Source organism: Corvus hawaiiensis, chromosome Z, assembly GCF_020740725.1.
Source record: "Corvus hawaiiensis isolate bCorHaw1 chromosome Z, bCorHaw1.pri.cur, whole genome shotgun sequence".
Classification (NCBI taxonomy): domain Eukaryota; kingdom Metazoa; phylum Chordata; class Aves; order Passeriformes; family Corvidae; genus Corvus; species Corvus hawaiiensis.
The window spans coordinates 15373420-15388801 of record NC_063255.1 but is presented as its reverse complement, the minus strand read 5'-3'; the positions used below and the strand labels follow the sequence as shown (position 1 = coordinate 15388801).

Below are 15382 nucleotides of genomic sequence, written 5' to 3'. Positions count from 1 at the left end.
TTCAGAGACTTCAGGGGGAAGAGATGGAGCAGGGCAGGAAGAGCGAGCACCACTAGTTAAGTGGGAACTCCTACCCAGAAGGTGAATAACCCATAGACCCAGCACTGGCATTGCAATGAGTTGTGGGTAGAGGAAACTGCTTATATGGTGTTAAGAGTGCCGTGGTACCAGTCCACAGTGCTGCTCCATCACTGTCACCAGCCACTTCAGGTCCCTGACACGGGGCTGCTGACACAGGGCTCCAATTCACTGTGTCACTCCCTTCTAGCAGCTCTGCTTGCCCTTTTTGATGCTTCATTCACATCTGTGTTGACTCTGCTTTACCTTCAAGCATGACTGATGTGTTTCCTCTTCTTTGCAGAGGAAGAGAGACAACTTCAAGCAAACAACCGTGATTTCAATCTGCAGTTTGAATATGCTGTAAGTAACCAGCGTATGTTGTTTCATGCAGATGTAGTCACAGATGTAGCTGCATCTGCTTCGTGTCTCAAGTGTTGTTTCAAAGGGGTGAACAGAACTGCATGCCAGCTATGGCTCTGCAAACCAGGCAAACGCATGCCAGATGAACTATCAGAGGTGGATTGCTGCTGAGTCAGCCTGAAAAATGGGCAGTTGTAGGAGATCTGATTCTGGAAAAGCATGCCACAGTGACTTCGCTCACTTCCAGAAAATAATTTGTTGAGTCAAAGCATTTGCAGGATCAGGCTCCAAGGCCTTTCAATAATGGAACCTGGGGGGGAGTTTTCCGTGGAAATTTGTCTCCATTTAAAGTAAAATATGAAAGGAAATGTGTCCATTCCTCAGCTTTTGCAGTGAAATCATCTCTGTCAGGAAGGTTTTGAATCTGGCCCTTGTGGCTTTCTGCCAGCTTTTCTGCCAGATTCTTAACTGCCTACTTAAGTTCACATTGTGCCTTGAAATCTGTGATTCCAAAGAGCGCCTTGACACGGGCTGGCTGTGTCCCAGGTCAGCCAGGCTAATTTGCCAGGGAGCCCCTTAGGCAACTTGATTTCTGAACCTTGTGGCCAGTTTTTGATGCTGTGTGCAGAGGAAGGTTAGCTCAGCCACTAGGTGTGTCCTGCCTGCCTGCAGGATTATCCCCGCTGCGAGGCTATCCTGAAGCTGCATTCTTTCAAAGTGTTTGCAGCTGCCAATTAATACTGAAGTGAATTTTGTGAATTTTTGTCCTCTGAATATCTGAATTCCAGTGGCGAAATTAATCATTCAGTTACTTGGGAGCTCCTTTGAATCATGTTTTGGTTTAAGAACATGACAAGTATTTTCTTGGCAAGATCTGAAAAAACTCAGCAGTTTAGAACACACTAATATTTTGTGACGGGGACAGTCTGACTTGCTAACAGGTTTGACTAATGGCAGTATGGTCATTTTCATCCACGAACTATACAACACAGGTTAGAGAGTCTCAGGGTCCAGAGCTGCTGCATGCGTCCTGAATATGAAATGCATGGACATTAATATATGTGAAGTACTATGCAGCGCGAATGTCTTATCAAGACTGGTGATTTGAGACTGGGGAAGTGCACTTGATTTGCACACGACCTGTCAGTAGCATGCTGGGGTGGGTATTGCCACTACATACGGTTTTGTCATCTTCTACTGAATGATTGCTATGTGCAGTAGTGGGACAAGAAAGTAGGAGGGAGATGGGCGATTAAGTCAGGGTAGCGGGAACAAGCAGCTCTTCTGGTTCCGGGTCTATTTTTGTGAAAAGCCATTCAGAAAACTGACTTTGCATGACACTGCTTCCCAGCTGATTGCTTGATTGTGCCCAAGGATTTGCAAATGGCCACAGTTAAGTAGATGACTTTGAGAACACTTCAGAATTTCCATAAATCTATGATTAGGTGATAAAGTGAAGGCAGCCAAAAAGCCAGCTCAGTATAATGTGTTAAAACATGGCAGTGAGTTTCAGTAATCATGCCCCTCATTTTAGTCAGCTATGGCTCATGATTTCTGGAGACCAGTGCAGTCTGAGGCTTAGGAAATCCAGAAAACTGCCCAAAGAGAGTCAAGCCTTAAAGTGGTGAGTGGATGGTGAGGTACTAATAGACCTCAGGTGGTGATGCAAGCATTGCCCTAACGGTACAGGGCTGCACATCATTATTTCCAAGAAGTCCTCGCAAAAGCTCAGTTTATTAACTCCATGTTACTATGGTATGTGAAAAGAACTAACCTTGCTCATAAATTACTTCAGATTCCATGCTGTAGATTGCTGATGAGTGTGGAAATGACAAAAAAGGAGATAGTCTCCTGGCATCCTCCCATAACACATCTATGATGCTTCTGAAAGTTAGCTCATCCAGGCAAGGGTTAAATTTGGGCACCTTCCTCACATTCAGATTTCTCTCACCATGGTGGGGTTGCACTGCTAAGCACTAGGGTATGGTTCTGGGGGAAGGGACCACTAAAATCCAAAAGAAACCCACCAATATATCGAAGCTTTGAAAGTATTTTAGGCAGTGTAAGTCACAGGAGTGAGGTTCAGATTTCTTGGTAACTCAAGGCCACATTAACCATAAAACCTATAGAACAGGTTCTTGTAACAAAGCTAGGTGAGGTGGTAAATGTTTCTTTAGGGTGAGGCAGTTGCTGAGAAAGGCCTGTAAGGACAAAGAAAGGGAAATGCAAACCGAGGTGGTGCGTATTGACTTACTGCTGCAGCCAGGATTTATGTCCTAGCTGGTGTGAAGGTTTGAGCCTTTCACTAAAGGGAGAATTTCTATTATGTAGGCATAGATCAAAGGTACACAGATGCTTTGTCCTCCTTTATCACAGTGAGAGCCGGGAAGTGGGAAAGTGCAGCCAGAGGTGGGTGTGTTGTCCCTGAATATCCCTATTCCTGACTGGTGGGACTTTGTCCCTTCCCAGTGCAAAGTCTACAGGATATCTGTGAAGGGAGAAGAGACGAACTGATAAAGACTTGAAAACTCCATTGTGTGTGGAGTCTGACATCAGCTCTGGCAGCTGCTGAAAGGTGGCCTTCCTCGTATGAAGCAAGACTCCCGAAAAACGCTCAAACCAGCTTTGCAGGAACCTGGTGCTGCACCGTGGAAAGCCATGGCTGCCAGTGCGTGCAAGGGCATGTCCACATCCATCACACTACAACTTGCAGGAGACTTCAGAGGGCAAATTCCCTCCCAGAGCTCGTCAGAAAATACAGGAAATGCTAAACTGCGATGTGTGTCTGCCTGCCACACTTCTCCAGCCATGAGGCCTCATTAACTGAGCAGGAGGGTTCAAAAAATAAAACAAACCTTAAAACAAAGTGTTGTGCAGTTAACTGCAAGGGCTGAGTGTGAAGGTATGTACGCTACCCACCAGCTCACAAAATTAGTTAGGAATGACTCAGAAACCAAGTGTGAATGAGTGGCATGAAAAGGCATTTAGAGCAGCACAGACAAGGTCTCAATATAGGTCAGTAAGAATGAAAAGTCAGGTCCTAGTCCTGTGTTCATTCACAATGCAGACAGAAAGATCCTTCCTGAATTCAGAAAGAGGTTTGTCTGTGTAAAGACTGAAATAAAGTGGAACACAGGGTGGCAGGTGTGGTATAGCAAGGTTTAAGGACTTTAATCAATTTAATCTGTCTGCACTCTCTCCAGCACAGCTACAGAGGGGGCAGCCTCTCTGGGTCCACCACGATGGGCTCTCCATCAACACTCTGGAGAGGAAAATCTCTTCTGAAGGCTTTTAATGTTTGCTCTGATCCTAGTTCCTTTTTTATTTCTTTGCTTTCACAATGGAATTTAGCACAGCTGCACTGGGACGTCATGAAGGGCTGCGAAAACAACTTTGAAATTGGCTTTCAGACAATAGGAGAGGAAATGCAAGGCCTATGAGTCAATGACAAATTTCATCTTGGATCAGGACCCAGGGTCAAACCAGAATTCTTTCATCAGGACCAGCAGCAAGGGGGCCGCTTGGACTCGGGTCACCTGATGAAGTCTCTAGTGGAATAGGAGAGTTGTATATAGCTTCCTATAGCCAATGCACATTGCCCTGGGCTGGATCAGCAGCTGGGTTCTGAATCTCTTTGAAATTTAATTGGAGAGCAGGGAGCTCTGGTAGTGGGCTCAGACTCTGCTCCGCCTCCTCTGCTTGCATGCTTTGATCTCAGAAGGATGCCTGGTGGGTGATCCTCAAGCGTCTTATCAGCGTGGTCAGGGTTGTGGCACCAGCTGCCCTCTCTGCCTGTCTCAACCTGCAGATGTTTCCCAGTGTCCTTCATGCTCAAGGCTGAAGGGAGTGTGGTCTGATCAAGTGAAAAGTGGTCTCAGTAGTCCCTAAAGGAATAGCTACAGCACGAATCTGCACTGCTCCTTCTGCATTTAGGAAGGTATAAGTTGGATTCATTCAAAGAGCAGTTGAGGCACTGTCAGGGAGCAGCCAGAGTGGGGCTGTGCTACGAGAGGAGGCCAGCTGGAAGTGGAGTTGATCCCAGTTCAGGCAGAGCTCTCACTGACCAGGGTGCAGTCCTGCAGCATCTGGCTGGCAGGGACAGGACAGGATACTGGTGATGGGGTCCATGCTGACCATTCCAGACAAGGTGAGGTGATGAACCAGATCCGGGGCCTTCTTAGGAGCCCAAGCCGAGTGGCGAGAGGCAGGACTGAAGACAAATCTGCAGCAGAGGTCCAAGGTCCATCAAGAAAGTAGAGCTGGATTGGTTTATCTGGGAAACTAGGACAGATGACAGTCTGGAGATGGGGACTCTAGCGTAGCTCAGGCGAGGATAGAAGGCTCATGGCTGAGCTTAAGTGAAGTCCTGAGCTCTGGACAGGGGTTGTGCATGGAGACACCAGTTGAGGTCAAGGCCCTCAAGGTATATTAGGGCCCTGGGAAGCACATAAAGATTGAGGTGTGCCAGGTATGATCTTCAGTGAAGTCCATAGACTTCTTTGGATCAAGTTGTCCACTCTTCATCAGATTAAGTCTCATGGAGAGAAAACTACTGCACTGGCTAGGAGTCTTGTTGTGTGAGACCATAATGAACACAGTACAGAGGTTTGGACTTTGCTTCCTTTGCACCACTCAGCAGTGCTCTGCCCTCCTCTTCTTTCCTCCTTCCTGCCAGGCAGCAGCTTCAGGTACTGAGCCAAGCCAGAGGAGAGCACGGTGTTGTTGAAGGGGATGACTAGGAGACAAGACCTGTAGGTGCTGTGCTTGGCCTGTCTGTGAGCAACAGCATGAGGTTGTCCAGCCGTGCCACCCCGTGTCCTTTGCACCACCATGAGGAGGACACTCACCACAGTGATGATTAACTGCTCAGTAATGGGGTGACACCAGACAGAAGGAACAACATAGGAACACACAACCAGTGACCACACTTTCTTACAGATTTTCCTGAAATACTCAACATGTGACGAGATTCTGGAACTCAGTTCATTAGTGCTGTCAAGAGGGGGTCGAAGGTTACATATGTAAGACATTCCTGTCCTTTTCCTGTTTAAAGGAAAAAAAATTGGGGGGGGAAAAAAAAAGGAAGTAAAGAGAACTGTGCTTTGGAAATTGATGTTTTTATTCCTGGTGTTTGGCAAGTCTTTTACTCCTGGGAGTTCACTTTTTTACAGGGACCTTTACAGGGACCCGATTAACACCATCACACCCTTTTGGCCTTTGTCAGTCTTCTGTTGAGTTGGGGCTGCTGCCCACCATCAGGAATAAGTCAATGAACTTGGGAGGCTTAAAACTGCTCTGGTCTGACTGTTCCATACTCCCTGCAAAAACAAAGCCTCGGTGGTACCATATGCGCTGTTAGATGAGTTTATTAAAAATCTTCATGAGCACATTCACAGCCCTGTGGTCACATTTCTGCTTATGGCTGCTGTGTGCTTTCCAATAGCACTGCTGCAGTTAAACAGAGTGCCATGGGATTCCACTTCTGCCACCTCCTTGGTGAGGCTTTATCAAAACACCTGGGAAAGACATTTCTGCTTCTCAGCTGTTCCACCGGTCTGTACCTTGTGCTGCGTGGGTACCAGGGAAATTGCCAAGTGTTGTGGCGTAACACCTCCCTTTGAGGTCACCAAAGTCTTGCTAAAATTTACTTAGAGTTAGATTGTCCAGCTGCTGGAAACTATTGTGTCACTGAGCCAGGAGTGTAAATTCAGAGGGTCAGTACCTTGCCATATCCTTTAGCCCCTGTAATCTAGCCACAAAAGCATCAGTGTCTCTTATTTCCAGTGACTTTTATGGCAAGGAGATGATTTGTTTGCTCAGCGAACTAAGGTAGGAGCCATCTGCTGAGTTTTGCTTGCTGTTGGACGTCACAGGCAGGCTTCTGAAAACACCCCCAAAGTAACAGCTCATCTGCCAGATCTGGACTTGTGTAACTGTGGAGAGATGAGCACTATTCTTAGGGACAGCATTTTGGTGGAGTCACACCTCCAGGAGGTGTGAATCTAGCCCCTGAAAAGAGCAGATGAGAATAATCCCTCACCCACAGACAACATTGCTCTGGTGTCAAGCTTCGCATCTGGAGAGCTTCAGGCTGACTGTGGGTAACCACGCTCAGACCTGCTCATTTAGGACACAGGTGCACGCAGGGACTGCCCTTGGACTACCAGAAGTCTATGGCAGATCTGGAAGTAAATTTAAAGCTCCCCATCCCCACCTTTGTGCTTAGCCCATAGAACTGCTCTTCCTAAATGTTGCTTTTTATGAATCTATAGGGAAACCAGAAGTTTCAGTAAGGCCTCTCAATACCTAATTGCTGTTAAAATATTATTCCTCTCCATGACTTTTTCTCTATGGGAGTGTCCCTCACTGAAGGGAGAGCATGGGGACAGTGAGGCAGATGATGTATTAGAGGCATTGCTTGTGAAATGATGGCTGCATGTGGACTATTCAACACATTGCTCTGCTGCAGGCTCCCATAGCACCCCTCCCACCCCAGAGTCAGGTTCTGGTCCAGCTGTAAAGAGTGACAGGGTTTGATGATGTTAAGCATCACAGAATAGGATAAGATCAATTGTAGAGGCCAAATGAGATTTCCCTGTAGCTGGCCAAGAGCCTGAGCTGTCAAAGCACACAGCCCTGTAGTATTGTCTGAAAACATAAATGATACCTGAGAGAACTGGGTTTGTTCAGCCTGGAGAAGAGAAGGCCTCAGCTGTGGCCTTCCAGTACCTGAGGGGAGGGCATAAGAATGATGGAGAGGGACTTTTTACAGGGGCATGTAGTGACAGGACAAAGAATGGCTTCAAGCTGAAAGACAGTGGGTTTAGATTAGACATTAGGAAGAAATTCTTTACTGTGAGGGTGGTGAGGGTCTGGCACAGGTTGCCCAGAGAAGCTGTGGACCCCCCATCCCTGGAAGCGTTCATAGCCAGGATGGAAGGGGCCTTGAGCAACCTGGATAAGTGGAACCATGGTGTGGGGGATTGGAATGAGATGAGCTTTAAGGTTCCTTCGAACCCAACCCATTCTATGTTTCTGTGATTATATGATACCTTGCGTAGTGCTTCAGTTGTATCTGTGATGTGGGAATGCAGAGCTTTGATTTGGAAAGGCTGAAATTTTCCCTAGTTTGTCACTATAATTTGCTATTGATATTCTTTCAGTCCCTGAGGTCCATGAACAAGTTATGTGTTGAATTAGAAATATTTATGGTAATTACAAGTTCTTTTTTTTTTCTGGTGATTAATTTTAATTATTGATTCTAGAGTAACAAGAAGATCCATGACAATACTCCCTGTCCTTATCCTCAGGTCTAAAGTGCCCTGGTGTCCCAAAAGACAGTATGTGCACAACAATATCATAATCTTGAACAACTGTGGAGAAAAAACGCTGGATGTCCAGATTCCTGCAGTTAAGCATTTGGAAGCTGTTATGTCTGGAGTTTTAACCATGCCTAATGGCAATAGGAAATAAAATGAATGGCTGTGGTTCATTCAGTGATTTTCCTGACGTAATTAAAGGACAGAAATAGAAGGCAGGAATTGAAATAAACCACTCCCATTCTTTTCTTATTTCCCTCTGAGATTTTTTCAGGCAAAGATCTATAAACTTTATCTGAGTGTTTACTGAGTAATTTTTCCCATGTTATATGTGACCCTCTGTAATCTGTTGACGCACAAAGGTCAAGTCCCCTGCATTTACTTTTTCCTGCAGCAACAGTCTTTTCTTTTTCTTTTTCTTTTAAGTAAGTGTCCGTGATACTTTTCCTCAGAACAGTGGGCAGATTTAGATACTTAGATCCAGTTTTTATCAAAAAATATGCTAGACTCTGTGCTTGGTGGACACAGTCTTGCCAAGCAATTTAGTTCTCAGTATGCTGGGTTTGCAGAGGATGCTGCTACTGCATTGCTTCTGTTTCAGCAGTGTCCATGGAGCCTGTCCACAATGCATACCCCACAGCTAAGGATTTTGAAATAAACCAAATTTAACTATGTGTCATGGCATAGACAGAGTTAACCACACTTGCAGGTAGCTACATGATACCAGCAGTCAGGCAATATGGTTTATATGATGATCACTGATAAATATCTTTTCTTGCTGGAGTGTAATCAACAGGAGGATTTGGCTAGCTCTTCTATGAAGGCTGTTTTCATTTCTTCCCTTTTAGAGATTTACTCATTTGGGTTGTCCAAGGGATAAAGCATTAATTTAATGCTGAAGAACATATGCTGTACTGTGTGTCTGAGCATAGAGAAATCCAGTAACTGCCTAAAATGGAATAGCTTCCCCCACACCTACCTTTCAATGGTAACGTGAAATAATTGGTTTAGTGCTGGAAACATGCTGATGCATGTCAGTGTAGATGTCGAGGTCCTGGATTAATGCATGGATAAGAAGTGGGCTGTGATTCATACTTAGTAGCTTCTGTCCTCCCACCAGCTTAGCAATATCTAAAAGCTATTACAAATACTGCAATCACCATTTTCTCTGCTGTTGAACCAGCATGTTTATTATGCTGGTTATTATATCTGCCTCCTTGTGCTGTCACACCTTAGGTTTCCTGGAACGGTGTTAATGGGCATTGTCTGGAGAGCTTCTAGGAGGAAAAATTTAAGATGTTCTCACAACAGGTGGCATTCATCCTTCCAGGACTAAACATGGACCAGGGCCTGTTAAACTTCATATGAAAACATGGTCTAGCACACCTGAAAACTGAAGGGACAGCCCCAGCTGGTGCATCAGTACGATGGATTGAGCCTGTCTGACTGGTGGCAAGTATTGGATCAGACTGCTCGGATCTTTGGGGAAGAAAATACCCAGTTCTGCAATATCAAGCTTAGGTCTTTCTGTGGTTTGCAAAAGACAGACAGGGGAGCAGCCACTTCTTGTGGCTGGAGGGGCCATCCACAATTAGAAAAGGAAACTGGAAATAGGGAACAGAGCTGCAGCTCACTTACTGAAATGGTGAATTCTTGTACTAGTGGCTGTTTGCACAACACCACATCCAAGTGATCTTTGTGGAATAGAAACAAGCCACCCCTTGAAGCTGCTGAGCTGAAGGTTTGCTGAATCAGCTGAAAATTATAATAATAATGTCATATCCTACTCCTGGGAGAACGTATAGCTGCTGTAGGGTTGTCCAGCTGATGGGTACTTCAAAGCATCAGACAAGCTACAGATGGTTGACCTGGCATGTGTTTTCCAACCCTGCTTTGCAGATGCTTACAGCAAAATTGTTGTCTTCTTGTTACAGTTCTCAATTTTCTTTATGCACTGTGTAAGTAAGAAGACTCTTAATAAAGGGAAGATGTTGTGAGCAACTACATGCAAGTTTACCTGCAGCAGCACTGGCATAAGCTAAGCATCATATTTTCACCCATTCCAAGAGGAGTTCTCTGTTTATCCAGGCTGGGCATGATTGTATGGGGGAAAAGGAAACGCTTTTTGAGCTGCTGTTGGAAACAATGCTATTGCTAAATATAAGCAAATAAGACACAGTTGAAATGTGTTGTGCTGTAATTTTGTTTCCTGTTTTACCAATCCTACTTATTTTCATTTTTTTTCCTTACAGAACAATTCAATTAAAACATCGAAATACAATTTCTTCACTTTCCTGCCTCTCAACCTGTTTGAACAGTTTCAGCGAATAGCCAATGCTTACTTTCTTTTCTTGCTGATTTTGCAGGTATGAAATCACTGTGCTGTTTCCAGCAGGTTGTGTTCTCTGTTATCAAAGCCAGTCTATGTTTGATAGGTGTAATGAAGTGCAAGCTATATTTCCTGTTGTGAATTAACATCTTAGTAAAACCTTACAGTACATAGAAAGTAGGGCAGAAAAAAGCAATTTTCTCTCTTACCTTTGGATATGAGGGTGTGAACTAAATGAAGAAAAAAAAAGTTACTTAGTTTTCAACAAATCGTGCAACTTTTTCATACTCTGCCCTACTATGCCTTTGTGTCTACATCTGAGTGCTCCTGGCTGTCCTCAGATTTACATTACTTGTTCATCCTGTAGTATAAAGCCAAGTTTTCTGTTACCCATAGATTTTAAGGCAAATTCCACAGGCAGTCTCAAAGGAAGCAGCAAGAGGGACACATTTGTAACCTGTGGTGTTTCTGTGGGAAGGAAGGAGTTAACACCAGGAAGGCTCAAGGTTGTGGCTGGTTTGCAGTAAGCTGGATATTGCTGCTCCCTTCTCCAGAGTGGGGAAGGTGTCCAGTATGGAGTGTGTCAGACAGTGGCAGCACTGTTGAACCCTCTGGACTGTAATGGCATTGAGTTGCACTTTGCTCATCACTGTTGCTAACGATCCCCTGAAAGCTGGACGCGCTGGATAATTTGATACCAAGATTTCTGCCCCTTTGCACCTTGCTGTGTACTATTGTTGAGTCATATCAGCATACGCACTATCAAAAGAAGGGTATAATTTTGATTATGTTTCAAGCATGATGTTTTAAAGTTGACTATTTCACTGCACACAGATTTGCAAAATAACCCATTTGAAATGCTTTTTTTACAGTTTCAGCTCAAAAAAGCATAGGTGAAATGTGGTTAAGCCTACAGGAAACCATGTATGATCTTTTTTGCTTATTTACAGGGAATGAATTTTTGAGATTTCAGTGCATGTATACTTTTCAAGAAACCAGTGACGGTGCCTTTTCAGCTAAGCTGAGAGCGCAGTTCTTGCGTTGTTGTACTGCACTCTAGCTGTTTTCTGTCAAATTCACAGTATTTCAAAGTACTTCCCTTAAATTATTCCACTGTGTGTTTTGCTGGGCCATCTAGGGTTGACTATTTATAAAAGCACACAACTTTTTCTTTACATCAAGGTAGCATAAAGAGGGAAGGCATTACATATTCCTCCATTTCATTTTTTTCCTCACTCCATGCCTATGGGACTACTCCTGCATTAGGAGTGGATGTGATGGGCAGGCTGTGGGGACTCTGTCTCCCACTCCTTTGTCACACATCAGTGGGACATGCATATTCCAAGGTAGGTGAGAAGGCAGCAGTTGCAGCCTCTACAGCTGAGCAGGGCTATGGTGCCTGTAGGATCTGGGCTGTGATAGTGCATAAGTATCAACTTCTCAATGCACACGGACTTCACACTTCCCAGATCCAAACTGATGGACACAGTAGTTGCTGCCATCCCTAGTGCTTCTAGAAGAAGGGGAGAACTGTGTGGGGGTAGGACATCTCCCTCTGCATCACTGATGGCATGACAGAATTACCTTCAGCTCTTTGGTCCTCTCACTATTAAAGATGTAGGAAACAAAACCGGCTGTGTTGCTCTTGGGAGAGCAAGGTCAGCCCTAGCAACAGCTGAGCATTGTCCATTGATGCGAAATTTACTTCAGCAAAATGTGAAAAGTTACTGAAACAAAGAGCAGAGGCTTTTAACAGCTCTTCACAGCTGGTTTTGCTCAGATAGCTCTGTGTCCCCCACAGCAGGCTTGCCCATGTCAGTACTTCCAGAGAAATCCACTGGGGACTTTGCAATCCTAATTCTGCAAACAACAAGAAAGAGCAACCCACTACACTTTCTGACAATTCAATTTTTCAACTTAAATTATAGCTTGTTTTGTAAGGAAAACATGGGTTCCCTGGCTCTCCCACCTTTGGGGGGGTCACATATCAGGGATACAGGTCTGTCTTTAATCTGTATTCAGGTATCATAGAAAAATGTTGTCTGCGGCTTGATTAGGAAGCAGTGGTTTTCTGAACAGGCAGGAAATGTCTTAACTCAGATCTTTTCTTCCTACAGTTGATTCCTCAGATTTCCTCGCTGGCCTGGTTTACAACAGTCGTGCCCTTGGTGCTGGTGCTGGCTGTATCAGGAGTCAAGGATGCCATTGATGATTTTGTAAGATTTGTGTTTCTGACCTGTACTTTGGAGTTGGCCTGTGATTCTTCAGCACAGTAACTGAAATAAACCACTTAAACACAGCCAGTGGCAGGCATTCAGAGAGCTGGTCTGTGGCCAAGGTGGGGTCTGAGATTAAGTCCCCAAAATCTATAGTTTGTTACTTAAGAAGGAGCTAGAATTTCCAAATTGCTGAGCAGCCCAGCAGCTCCATTGACTTTCTCTGAAACTACTCATCATGTCTGAAAATGTGGTGACTGATAGATATGTCTGGACTCAGGCACAGAAATTTTTTCTTAGGCTTGCATTTTGGACAACTTTGTCATCTAGCACAATGTAGGTGGAGAAAAACATTTGGTGGGAAGCAAGTGCTCAACCCACCTGTGATTTTTCAAACTTGCCCAGCTTTGGCCAAGGTCTGCTGCCATCAGAGCTAATGGTCAAAAGTCCAGTTGACTTCAGAGAGTGATATTAGAGCTGAGTTTAGCGTCTGATTTTCTCTTATTATTGAAATGATTTTGGTGTTCAATGGAGAAATGCCAGAACTTCAGTGGCTGCTTTCCATATGACAGAAGAGGAATTAATTTCTCTGGTGTTTACAAACTGAGGTGGGTAGGAGAAATGCCAGCTGAGTCAGGGCTGTGCTAAAGTGACGTCTAAGGCTCTACCCTCTTTCTTCTCTCCAAGAGCAAGCCCGGTGTTGCCTGTTGCCCTTTGCAATCTGGTTATGCCCTGTGCTACTACTGTAAACATGTGCTGGACACTGACTCAGCTGTGACCCTAATCTGCCTGACCTGTTCAACCAGCTGGGTGGAAACCTGAAGTGTTAATGAACTGCCTATGGCTCCTGTGTGTTTGGTTTCCTGGAAATGCCTTTTAACCTTCTGATCCAATTTTCAGAATCGACACAAAAGCGACAAACATGTCAACAACCGCCCAGTCCAGGTCCTCATCAATGGCATGTAAGTCCTTTTTGATGTAATTCTGACAGGGAAATGTGTTTTATTAGTAATATTTTTGATTTTTTGTGTGTGTGTGTGATTCTCAAGGATCACTAAACAATTTAAAATTGAATTATGTTTCACACCACTAGTTCATCATGCAATTTTGGACCATGTGTCTGATTAATGAACTCTGGACACAGTACTAGAATCTGTGCAGGCATTATGGCTGTGACCTTGTGCTGACACAAACTAAAGTCTTTCTCTGTTCCTGGATATTTATGTTTAAGTGAGAATTTCAGAGTCTTGTATTATTTTACTCCTTACCCCAGAAGTAACAAGCAAAGCTATCTTCTGTGTCCATTTATGCTCATAGCATTTGTTTTGCATTAAGCAAAACTCGGCATTATCAACAAGTTACTTCAAATTAAGAAGCTGGAATAGTTCCCGCATACACTTCGTCATACTTTGAGTGTGTGTAGCACTTCTGGCTTAGATGTACCCAAAACATTTCAGCTGCGTGCTTTGGACATTGTACTGGCAGCACTGTTCTTTCCTGCAGAAAAATTAGCAGAGGCTTTGGCTTTCATGGCAGACAGATGTGCTGTTTATTTGCAGCTCCATGGAGTCCAGCTATGCGTAGGACACAGCTGTAGACAGCTGTGAAGTCTTTTGTGACTTTTTTACACACTACAGATAGCAGTATGTTGTGTAAACTCCAACAGATGATCAAACAGTTAAAAATATGAGTGGAAACTGAAGAGTAGGGACATAGTTTTTTGTGCTCTCTGCTAAGTAAACCAGTTTCTTAGTTTACTGTGTATTAGTTACCGTGACTAGGAAACACATTTTGACACAGAAATTGTATATTTTGCCTTTTTCTAAAGCTAGAAACCACAGATCCTGCCCAACTCTGACCAACATTGAATAAGCAAGATTGAACTGAGTTCAAGCTTGAGCCCCCAGTCCTGTTCTGAGACTGGTATTTCTCACCTCTAGAATTTGCATACACAGCTATCATGACTTGGCTGAGTTGGTGCTTGCAGTTTAGCTGGCTGCCTGCATGGACATCTGGCTTAGTGCTGTGAAGACCACTGCAGACATGGCTCAGACAGGCGAGTGTGCAGCCAAAGCACCTGCACTGACCTTCCTGACAGCTGGTTACTCTTGCCCTTAATACCACTTGGAAAACCTAACACAATCTGCGGTTTTCCTAGGTGAAGTCTCTTACACAAAGCAGAGAGGGTTTTTTGAGACAATATGGCCTTTTAAGAGGAGGAAGGAAGGGAGTAGTCAGTCCAGAGACAAGGGCAAGGATAAGGATAGTGCACATGGACTGTGCTGCTGTTGTGGGGCTTGGTCTCAACCCATCATGGGTCAGCCCAACCAGTGCTCTTACTGATTTTTACTGCTTTTTGCTACTTTTTTTTTGTACTGTGGTGGTCTTCCAGCTTAGTATGGATCATCATGGCAGGCCGTGCTCCCAAGTCCTGATGGCACCTACAGTCTGGCTTCAGCAGCAGAGCCAAGTTTCCCACTTTCCCAAGCGGCGTTTGCTGTATGTGCTTACTTACTAGAAGTTTTCCTGCAGGTTAAAGGAGCAAAAATGGATGAATGTCCAAGTGGGGGATATAATAAAGCTAGAAAACAACAACTTTGTGACAGTGAGTACCGTTTCTCTCTATCCTGATCCTAATCTCTATCCTGGTAGTTATTCTCTGCCACCCTTACCACTAATGAGAAGATCAGTCATGGTGATGATGTGGCAGTAATGACAAGCAGCACTGCCCTGCAGTGCCTGCTGACTGTGTGAATTCATGCCAAATCTGTTTGTCTGTCTGTCTGCCTATCTGTGCTCAGGCTGATCTCCTGTTGCTGTCAAGCAGTGAGCCGCACAGCCTGACGTACATTGAGACAGCTGAGCTGGATGGGTAAGTGAGCCTGCCCTGGCATGCAATCACTGCCATCACTGCAAAGCCACCATTCCTGGTGACCCTGGGTGCTGCAGGCATACCTGCAATAGCTTTGGTAGCAAGAGTTTCATAAAATGTAGGATAAACTTTGGGTAGGCATCTTGAAAATAACATCTTCTGGTGGATACTTTTGCCTCTCAAGTGCAAGTGTCATGTGAGGAGGGGACTTTATTTTTCAGTGACA

The 15382-nt window shown here is 44.5% G+C and overlaps 1 protein-coding gene across 5 annotated transcripts in view; it reads left to right on the top strand.

Annotated features, from left to right (window-relative positions):
- LOC125319421 (phospholipid-transporting ATPase ID-like) overlaps positions 1–15382 on the top strand; it is a 91937-nt gene that overhangs the window by 30991 nt on the left and 45564 nt on the right. For all 5 annotated transcript variants that reach the window (XM_048290565.1, XM_048290566.1, XM_048290563.1 and 2 more), the window contains 6 exons: positions 362–420; positions 9992–10105; positions 12186–12284; positions 13185–13246; positions 14817–14889; positions 15086–15156. In XM_048290565.1, coding sequence (XP_048146522.1) covers positions 362–420; positions 9992–10105; positions 12186–12284; positions 13185–13246; positions 14817–14889; positions 15086–15156 — 478 coding nt within the window. The remainder of the gene's footprint in view (positions 1–361; positions 421–9991; positions 10106–12185; positions 12285–13184; positions 13247–14816; positions 14890–15085; positions 15157–15382) is intronic.